This window comes from Monodon monoceros, unplaced genomic scaffold, assembly GCF_005190385.1.
Source record: "Monodon monoceros isolate NGI ecotype Baffin Bay Population unplaced genomic scaffold, NGI_Narwhal_1 Super_Scaffold_20, whole genome shotgun sequence".
In the NCBI taxonomy this organism is placed as follows: domain Eukaryota; kingdom Metazoa; phylum Chordata; class Mammalia; order Artiodactyla; family Monodontidae; genus Monodon; species Monodon monoceros.
Window position 1 is genome coordinate 48,971,129 of NW_021703777.1, and position 11,002 is coordinate 48,982,130.

General features: G+C 39.8%; 1 protein-coding gene across 1 annotated transcript in view; it reads left to right on the forward strand.

The window, feature by feature from the left end:
• The window catches only part of ADAMTS3 (ADAM metallopeptidase with thrombospondin type 1 motif 3), a 289,216-nt gene extending 279,594 nt beyond the window's left edge, over window positions 1-9,622 (forward strand). Inside the window, exons 20-22 of the mRNA XM_029235930.1 lie at window positions 785-992; window positions 2,696-2,813; window positions 6,862-9,622. Coding sequence (XP_029091763.1) covers window positions 785-992; window positions 2,696-2,813; window positions 6,862-7,421 — 886 coding nt within the window. The 3' untranslated portion in view covers window positions 7,422-9,622. The remainder of the gene's footprint in view (window positions 1-784; window positions 993-2,695; window positions 2,814-6,861) is intronic.
• The last annotated feature ends 1,380 nt before the right edge of the window (window positions 9,623-11,002 follow it).

An 11,002-nucleotide genomic window follows, 5' to 3' on the forward strand; every position in this document is an offset into this window, starting at 1 on the left:
TATATATATATATATATATATATATATATATATATATATATATATATTCTTTTTCAGATTCTTTTCCCTTATAGGTTATTACAAAATATTGAGCAGAGTTCCCTGTGCTATACAGTGGGGTTCTTGTTGATTATCTCTTTTATATATAGCCGCTTGTATCTGCTGATCCCAAACTCTTAATTTATCACTCCTCCACCCCCTTTCCCCTTTGGTAACCATAAGTTTGTTTTCTATGTGTGTGAATCTATTTCTGTTTTGTAAATAAATTCATTTTTAGCATATTTTTATATTCCACATATAAGTGATATCATGATACTTGTCTTTCTCTGACTTCCTTCACTTAGTATGATAATCTCTAGGTCCATTCGTGCTACTGTAAATGGCATTATTTCATTTTTTATGGCTGAGTAATATTCCATTGGATATATGTGCCACATCTTCTTTATGAGTTGGTGCTATTTTGGGAAACTACCATCATGCCTGAACCTAAGGGGACAACTTTAAGATGAGTTTCAGAAACCCTCTAAGGATGATCCTTTTGGAAAAGAGAAGGTTGTTTCACAGTCACTGGGAGACAGAATACTAGGGCATAACAAATAGATGTGCCCCGCCTATGACTGTTAGAAAGTTTTCAGACTTTTTGTTTGATGTGCCCGTCTTTCTGAACCTGCCCCGTGGGGCGGGGGCACGTCATTCAGAGGGCAGAAAGAGCTAGGCTTGCAGTGCAGGGAGGGGCACACCACGCAACCTGGTCGCCAAGTTCAGTCTTAACCCCCATCCTCAGCTGGGCGGCAGAAGAATGGGAGCACTGCACCAAAACCTGTGGCAGTTCCGGCTATCAGCTCCGCGCCGTCCGCTGCCTCCAGCCGTCCCACGATGGCACCAACCGCTCGGTGCACAGCAAGTACTGCGTGGGGGGCCGTCCAGAGAGCCGCCGGCCTTGTAACAGAGTGCCCTGCCCGGCCCAGTGGAAAACGGGGCCCTGGAACGAGGTGGGTGTGCGAATTCTGTGTGCATTGGCGGGGGGCGGTGGGGGGGGGAGGGGTAAGGACGTGAAGTATATTTTAATTTGGCTTCCGTATCAGGTAGGCTTTGTGTGAATTGCGAAACTGTCACATATTTTGGAAGCATTACGCATCTGTAGGTATTAGGAAAAACTCACAGGTTAAAACAGTGTTTGCATGAAAGATTAGTTGATGGGGGCAAACCACGTTTGGATATCTTGTGACACAGAGGCCTCTGAAAAGTGACTGATCTGATGTCCGGTATTTTTTCTGGACTGCACCTTTCCTCCTGGATACATTCCATACCCCTGACCTTGAATGCAGGGCCCTGCCCCATTTGACACCACAGGAACGCTTCTTTTTTTTCTTTTTGTTGAAGCGTAATTGATGTAACGTTACCTTAGAGTCAGGTGTACAACTTAATGATTCGATATTTGTATACATTGCAAAATGACAACCACAATAAATCCCATGATAACTCTTCTGTGTTCATCTTCCTTTATTCTAACTCTTTGTCCCAGTCTGAGTAAACTGTTTACTGTTTCAAAGCCCATGCTGGTCTGAGCCTCCTCCCTTTTGGCTGGCTTGCCCCTCCCACTGCTCCTATGTGACCATCTGCCCTTCATCCATCAAGGCTCAGCTCCATGGTCCAAAATACCACCTTCCAGGGCTGCCCTTCCCGGCAGTCCTTCCTCCACATGCCAAAGGCAAAGAGGCCTTCCAGTGGCTTGCTGATCACAGCAGTGTACTGTAACTCCTGTCTTTGAGCCTGTGCTTGCCACTAGTCCATGCATTTCTCAAAAAACCAGGTGCTTTGCTTCCCCAGCGCCCAGTCGGTGCCTGTCCAGATGACGTCTGCTTGGTGACTGGCTCGATCAGTGTCTCATTGCCCGTATTAACCACAGTTCTTTGATATATCTAAAAACTCCAAGTGAAGAATCAGGGGGTGATAGTAGAGTGGATCGGAGGAAAGGGCAGCAAAAAGTAGACAGAGGACAAAGGAGGGAGTGGAGAGCAGGCCCAAGAGGGAAGGAACAGGCAAATGAAAGTGACCTGCACAGGACCTTAAGGATAACTCATGTCTTGTTCCCCTCAGAGTCCTGGAACAAGCATCCCTCCTCTACAGCTCCTACCTAGATCAATAGCACGGCTGTTTCTGGGCTTAGTTTTAGAGCAGTTAGCCCATTCCTTAAAGAAATGAATTTGTGGGAAAAGAGTAATAGTAGTTCCAAAGAGGTTTAATTAACCAACATAGCATGTCAGTAAATTCACCATTTGTAAGGAAGGTGAGAGAATGGGAAGCTCAATCTGTGACAGGCTCTCTGAAAACGGGCTCCACTACTGCTTTTAGGAACTACAGAAGGTGTTACATTATAACAATGACTTGTTTGGCATCAAATGCTTACTATATGCCAGGCATAACTGTTTTATATACATTGTCTCCTTTGCCTTCATTTAGTCCTACAGCAATTCTATGAAGCTTTCAGAGAAAGAACAATGCTCCCAGGGTAAAGCTAGGATTCTCTGTCTCCCAAGTCACTGTAACACTGGGCCGTAGAGAAAGAACTCCAGAGCTGTGTATGCGTGTGTGCTCGTGTGTTCATGTGTGTGTCTGAGTGTGCACATGGGGAAAGGAAGAAAGACAGTCCTGGTGGAATAAACGTCTATAATCACAGCCTTTGTTTCTGTAGTGTTCAGTAACCTGCGGCGAAGGGACAGAGGTGAGGCAGGTCCTCTGCAGGGCGGGTGACCACTGCGATGGTGAAAAGCCTGAGTCTGTCCGAGCCTGTCAGCTGCCTCCCTGTAATGGTAGGTGTGACACTGATTGATTTCACTGTTCTGATCATGGTTTTTGAGCCTCAAAAAGCAGAACTTCCTTTCTGGGCAAGCTCTGGAATTTCCATTTGCTTACTGAAAAATGACTAAAGGAAAACACCCTTGAGATATTAGCTTAATAGAGTTCTTTAAGATGGGTGTCTGCGGCAACGTCCGCTCCACTTAGTTATCATAACCGCTGCGGCCTCTGTGGTTCCCAGTAGGCAGTAATGCTGGGGTGAGGGCCGTGTCATGTATATGTAGCTTCTGTCAATTTGTGTTTCTAGAAGGAGCTACGTGTTTTCTCTCTTTGATTTTCTTTATGACTTCACATCATTGTCAAAGGCATAATAATGCAGAAGGTTTGGCAATACTTTACTAAAATCATTCAATTTAGGCATGTGGATGATAAATGTCATTCACAAAGCCACTTCCAATACCTGCTCATCCATTTTCATAGACTTGAACAGCGTGCTTTCAAAATAGATACCTTGTGCATATGCTAAAATTTGCCTTACTCTTGCCATATTGCAAAAGCGGAGTCTCTTTTCTTTAAAGTACAGATCTTCCTCAATTTACAATGGAGTTACATCCTGATAAACTCATCCTAAGTTGAAAATACTGTCAGTCGAAAATGCATTTAAAACACCTAACCTACTGAACACCATAGCCTAGCGTGCTCCAAACACTTACGTTTGCCTACAGTTGGGCAAAATCATCTAACACAAGGCCTATTTGATAATAAAGTGTTGAATACCTCATATAATTTATTGAATACTATACTGAAGATAAAAAACAGAATGGTTGTCTGGGTACAGAATGGTTATAAGTGTGTCAGTCGTTTGCCCTCGTGGTCGCCTGGCTGACTGGGAGCTGCAGCTGCTGCGCTGCCCAGCATCACAAAAGAGTATCATTCCATGTATCCCTAGCTCAGAAAAGATCCACATTCAAAGTACTACTGAATGCATATGGCTTTCACACCATCATAAAGTCCAAAAATCGTAAGTAGAACCGTCATAAGTCAGGGGACATCTGTATAATTTCATTTGCTATTGTAAAACAAATAGCATATATTGGATGGTTTCAGTTTCTATCACTGTCTCCTTCTTCCTCCTTTTCTGTCTCTCTCTGCATCTGTCTGTGTCCTTTGTGTCTCATTTTTTTTGTTTGTTTGCAGTATGCAGGCCTCTCAGTGTTGTGGCCTCTCCCGTTGCGGAGCACAGGCTCCGGACGCACAGGCTCAGCGGCCATGGCTTACGGGCCCAGCCGCTCCGCGGCATGTGGGATCTTCCCGGACCGGGGCACGAACCCGCGTCCCCTGCATCGGCAGGCAGACTCTCAACCACTGCGCCACCAGGGAAGCCCTGTGTCTCATTTTCTATCTCCACTTTTCTCTCCTCTCCTTTCCTCTGTGGGTTTCGCTCTCTGTCTCTGACTTGCTGTCACTTGCTGTCTGTATGTTGCTCACTTTCTGTGTATATCACTCGTGCTTTTTCCACCTCTTTCTTCTCATTCTTTCTCTCTCTCTCTCTCTCTCTCTCCCCCCCCCCCCCCAGTCTCCCTACCTCTACCTCTTTTCTCTTTCTCCTGCTCTCTCCCTTTCCTCTTTCTCTCCTCATCTCTTCCTGACTCTCCTTTTTCTCTATTTCCCTCTTTTTCTCTCTAACACTCCTCCTTCCCCCTTTTCTGGCACATGTGTCTGTCAGTGTCTTTCTCCTCCACTTTTCTCTGTCCTTCCTCACCCTCCCTGCCCACCTCCCTGTCTCTGCCACTCTGCATCTGTCTCTCCATCTCCCCATGTCTCTTGCCTTCCCTGCCTTCTCTCTGTCCCAGCCCCCGTGTCCCTTCCCCTCTGATTCTCTGTGCCTGTCTCTCTCTCCCTCTCTCTCTTCCTATCCTCCCACTGTCTGTCTACTCTTCCAAAGAAACCTTATAAAATATTTCTTTGTACATTTTCCTTTGAAATGTGGGGTGGCATGAACAAGTATGACCATGAGGGGGAGACAAAGGACTTACATATTTAATCATTTTTCTCTGGAAAGTATATTTGAAACTTCAAATCACAAGTAAAAGCCAAAAGAACAAATTTACCTAGTTAGAAGCTATAACATTTCCCATCACCATAGTATTTTACTCTTACTTAGGCATTACTGTCAGGAGGTTAAACACTTTTCGAATAAGCTTTATTGATCTTAATAACTGGTAGAGGTATATATTTCTGCAAATATGCCCAACTGTCAGCAAGAATTTGCTTGATACTTTTCCTTAAGCCAAAAGAAAATGTTATAGGCATAGAAAGCTATAGGCATAGAAAAAATAATTCAGATAGGAAAAGGGATTGATACTTGAGGTGAAACCCATTAATGTGATTCTCAGGCATTTACAACGTAATTAGATTATTATCTTAGCTAATATGAATTATTCAAACACATCATACTGTATCATAGATGTGTAAACGTGAGGGAAATACAAGTCATTCCACAACTTGGGAAGTGGGCATGGCATTATAACGCTAACAAAGGTGGTAAGTTTAGCATGTTTTGGCCCTGACAACTGACCCTCTTTTTTTCCCCTCGAACTTTAGAAAAGGGATTTAATTTCTTTGGCAAGTTATATAGCAGGTTCCTTACCTAGCAATGTAGAATCACCTAATATTACATTGTAATTTTAAGTGACTGTATCATATAAATGCCACAATTTACAATTCTTTGCATTTATTAATTGGATGTGGGATCAGTATTCTGTGTTGGACTGTGTGCATGGGCTCTCTGCATAGGATATGCTCTGGAATGGCTGAAAAGAAATACAAACTAACATTTTCATGAGCTCAATGTTTGGATTTTTTGAAATCTAATTCTTATAACCTATGATCAATAAAATTAAAAAATAATAGAAATAGTCTGTACACACACACCTACCAAGTGTTTTGTGAGTGTTACTTTAGTACTCTTTAAAGTACTATCAATTCAATGAAATTAACCATGAATTGTTCATAAGAAAATTCGCACCCTTTACCCAGATTTGTGCTTTCAAATAACAAATAACCTGAGAACGTTCAATGGTAAACATGAAACTGTTGCCTTCACTCTGGAGAATGTTCTCCAAATCAAAATAATATCTTGATTTTTCTTTTGGTAATATAGTTTTAAGATTTAATATGTTCCAACAGGTCTTTAGTATTTATTTTGATTTTAAATTTAATATAGAGGCTACTCTATTATAAAGAAAAAACTATCATAAAATTTAAAAAACCAGTGCCCTCTATATCTTAAAAATATGGTAAAACTAATTCTATTTTCTCATTCTAAAATCAGATATGTATTTCTACTAGGAAGAAAAAATTACCCTTGATCTGAAGACTCTTGATGGAGATGTGAAAGTGCTGGTCAATTCAAGTGCTTTGCACATAGAGAACACTTATTTTAGTAAATTCATCCTAATATTCATATTTTTAACGTGAAGTCTAATGTGGCAACTCCCATAAATGTTAGCTTTTACTTAAAATTTTTTATATTCATATACGATTTAAGCTTCTTCCCTCCTTTTATTCATTTTTAGTTATATTTATTTTTATATTTAAAATGAAATATAGTTGAAATACAGTATTATGTTAGTTTCAGATGTACTACCTGGTGATTTTGCATACACTATGCATAATGTATTTGCATACATTATGAAATGATCACCACAATGAGTCTGTCCCCATAGAAAGTTATTAACATGTGACTGGCGATATTCCTTATGCTGTATGTCACATCCCTATGGCCTATTTATTTTATAACTGGAGGTTTGTACCTCTTAATCCCCTTCACCTGTTTTGCCCCTCCCTCAGCAATTGCCCATTTGTTCTCTGTATCTATGATTCTGTTTTTTGTTTTGTTTGTTTTGTTTTTTAGATTCCACATATAAGTGAAATCATACAGTATCTATCTTTCTCTGTCTGACTTATTTCACTTAGCTTAATGCCCTCTAGCTCCATCCGTGTTGTCCTCCTTTTATGTTTGGATGTATGTCTCATTTTGTTGTCTTTTAATCTTTGCAGATGAGCCATGTTTGGGAGACAAATCCATATTCTGTCAAATGGAGGTGCTGGCGCGATACTGCTCCATACCAGGTTATAACAAGTTATGTTGTGAGTCATGTAGCAAGCGCAGCAGCACCCTGCCACCACCATACCTTCCAGAAGCTGCTGAAACTCATGATGATGCTATCTTTAACTCCAGTGACCTCCCCGAATCTCTAATGATGCCTACATCTTTGGTTCCTTACTATTTAGAGACTCCTGCTGAGAAGAAGAAATCTTTGAGCAGGATCTCTTCTGTAGGAGGTCCAAATGCACATGCTGCTTTCAGGCCAAACAGTAAATCCAGTGGTGCTAACCTACCCCAGAGGAGAGCTCAGCCAGCAGAAAATAAGACTCTGAGACTGGCCTCCCCACCCACCAAGAGTGGCCACCTCAGTTCATCTCCACAAATGGCTGCTGCCCCCTTCCTTGCAGCCAGTGATTCCATAGGTGCTTCTTCTCAGGCAAGAACCTCAAAGAAAGATGAAAAGATTATTGACAAGAGACGTCCGCTAAGATCATCCACATTGGAAAGATGAGAAAGTGAAGCCAGAAGGCTAGACATCAATGGAAAATCTGGACAAGCTCGCTCTCCCTGTGGTGCATACAGCTTGTTTAAAGTGGAAATCTCCATAAATCATCAACTCATTTTATCTGTACGTGGAAGAACAAAAAGTGCTGGTTCACTTTCTAGTTGCTTTCGTCCTCCTTTTGTTCTGCATTGACTCATTTACCAGAATTCATTGGAAGAAAGCACCAAAGATTATTAACCGAAGGAAAGTAAGTTGCTAAGCGTGTTGGTCGTTTTCTAAAGCAGAAAAGGGACTGGAATCAATTGTGCATATCAGCTGATCTTTTTGTTGTTGTTTTAAAAAAGTTACAGTAAAAATTAAAAAGAGGTGCCAATGGTTTACATTTTAACAAAAGGTTTTGAAAATGGAGCAAAGAATTCTTAGACTTGTATTCCTATTTATCTATATTAGAAATATTGTATGAGCAAATTTGCAGCTGTTGTGTAAATACTGTATATTGCAGAAATCAGTATTATTTTAAGAGATGTGTTCTCAAATGATTGTTTACTATATTACATTTCTGGATATTCTAGGTGCCTGTCATTGAGTATTGCCTTATTTGACGTTCTATGAGTTGATTTTCAAAGCAGAATATTACAAAGAAGTTAGAAACACCGCTACTGACAATACAACGGGTTTTGTTGTGTGGTTTTGTTTGATCAACAATGTGACACCTAAATTACAGAAAAAGAAAAAAAACAGATAAGCTGCAGATATAGAGATTTCAACTTACCTATTACCTTCCATACTTTAAATAAAAAAGAATAAGTTTGGTGTCTTAGTATACTTGCAGTCACAGGGAACAGAGACCAGTAAATGAGCCTGTGCAGGACAAAATGGAAACCCTTTTACCAGGGCCTCAATAGACACCATTGAATTGTCCTGCTTTCCTGTGTTGTTTTTAATGGTCCCATTGTTGACATATACAAACAGGTATACTCAATGTACTGTAATTACTAACAAAGGAAAAATGTACTGAGATCATTTGTTTGTATGTCAGTAGCTGAGAAAAGCATCGTTGAACTAGAAATAACAATCAAGTATAGCAGGGCTTTAGGGCTCTGGAAGCAGCTTCAAGAAAGCATTTGTCAATGGTTGCAATATTTATTTTCCTCATGGTTCATATCTACATGTTCAGAACCACCATGCATCTGACTGCGATAATGTGCTAGTAATTTATGTCAGTGATCACCTTAGTCACAGTGAAGCCAGAAATGCTCTCTCCAGGGAGTAGATGTAAAGTACTTGTATATAGAATTCAGAACTGAAGATATTTATTAAAAGTTGATTTTTTTCTTGATAGTATTTTTATGTACTAAATATTTACGCTAATATCAATGACATATTTTGGTAAACTAGAGAGACATAATTAGAGATGCATGCTTTGTTCTGTACATAGAGGAGAAATTTAAGCAAACTACAGCAGCCAAATCAAAGAGCTAAAATTGAACAAAATTGACGTTATGCAAATTTTGCATTTTTAGAGTAGTTGATGCAAAGTTGGTAACTTTTTCCCCTTTGACGAAACATAAAATAGTATGGGCTCAGATAGCTAGCTGTTTAAAGAAATAGGGAATTAAAAACACCAAAAAAGAAGTATGTGAAGGAGATAAATACTTCATGAATTACACCTAAAAGAAAGATAAGTGTTGACAGCACAATGATTTGGAGGTCAGTTCCTGAACTGTCTAAAAATACATTATGCAAACTAAAATATAGATATGTTAGCTTCTCAAAGCACAGAATGTGCAAGAACGTTTGCCTTTTAACCATGGTAAAAATAACAGCTTCACCTATTGACTCTATACCTCTAAAGAATCGCTGCTACTTGGTGCAAGACTTTTGAAAGTCAAATGAATTAGGTGAATTCCAGATTGTAAAACAATCCCTGAACCTCAAATAGAAGTCATTTTTTTCCCCTAAAAATTTCCCGAGCATGAAATTCTCCTCTAGTTTGCTTGCGTGTGCATGCATCTGGTCCACAGGGGAACACAGAGAAACCTGGTCACACACATACACCTCCCATAAAGATGTATATATTCATTACACTTCTGATCTTTGAGCTTCCTTTTCTACTAAGCTAAAAATTCCTTTTTATCAAAGTGTACACTACTGATGCTGTTTGTTGTATTGGGAGCACGTAGCAATAAAAATGTTAACAAAATATACAGCTGGCTCAATCGAGATTTTATCATTAGATTCATCACTGAGTAATGGAAACATGTTATTTCCTCCTACAAAGTGAAATAGTATCAAGTTCATTTGCTACTTGGACTTTCTCTAAAGAGGCTCAAACAAAGTGACCGTGTCTCCTCTTCTCACATCAGGTTGTATCATAATATTTTTTAAATAACATTTTAAAAAAAGAAAATAAGAGGTTACGGGAGTGGCTTTTTGCCTAAGTCCATCCCACAGAACTTGAAGAGACAGAAAGTGGCAATAATGCTAGGGGTATGAGAAGGAAAAGGGGCACTTCTGTTTTTAAAATGTGTCATCCCAGGGTAGTTTTTAGAAAAGCAACCCTCAGCTTTGAACCCTGAGGATTGGTGGGAGCACATCACCCCAGGACTCAGGAGTGTGGGAAGGACAGGACATCCCAGAAGAGGGCATTTCTTTCTGTAACAGGGAGACACTGTCTTGCCACAGTTCCCAGTCTAAACTGCAAAGGCAGACTGATTCAGGTTTGAACTCCACCTACCACTTCATACCTGAATGATCTTGGGTTATCTCACTAGATTTCGGTTTCCTCATCTGTAAGATAGGAGGCAGAACTGTCAAGCATCATTGTGTGACTGCTGTGAGAAATGAGATAAGTAAAGCTGTTAGGGCAGGGCTTCACACTTAGTTATTCACTAAAATATTAAGTATCATCTTTGTCCTTGTAACTTCCCAAGCCTCCTCCCCATCATCTTCATTATGTAACAAAACCACAGCTTTCCTTTAGGGTCTACAGCTAGTTTGACTCATGATCACTATATCTCATTAATGGTGGTAAAGAACATAGTTTCAGGATCTAAAGACAAACAATTTAGCTTTAAAAATTAATAGGAAGGATAAACTCACTACAAATGATCTCCAGTCATTGATTTTGAAGAATTTTAGCAGAATATACCCACTCTACCTTTGCAAACAATAAATAAATAGACTAAAGAATAAGTATGTATTTCTGCAAAGATGGTCAGTGGTGCAGTAATGCCCCCAAATTATTAGCAAATAAAACGTTTCTCATGTATTTATGTTAATACACTTTGCAGAAATATCAAGTCATTCCTCTGTACCTACCATGAACCCACTTAAATATGAGATGTAAGAGAAAAAATCAATTAAAAATGATGAAAACATAGATAAGCCAGAAAGGACATTACTTGTTTCTAAAAATACTAAATAAAGAAAATTAAAAAGCAAAAGGCTAGGGGAGGGATAAATCAGAAGATGGGGATTGACATATACACACTACTATATATAAAATAGATAACTAATAAGGACCTACTGTATAGCACAGGGAACTCTACTCAATACTCTGTAATGGCCTATCTGGGAAAAGAATC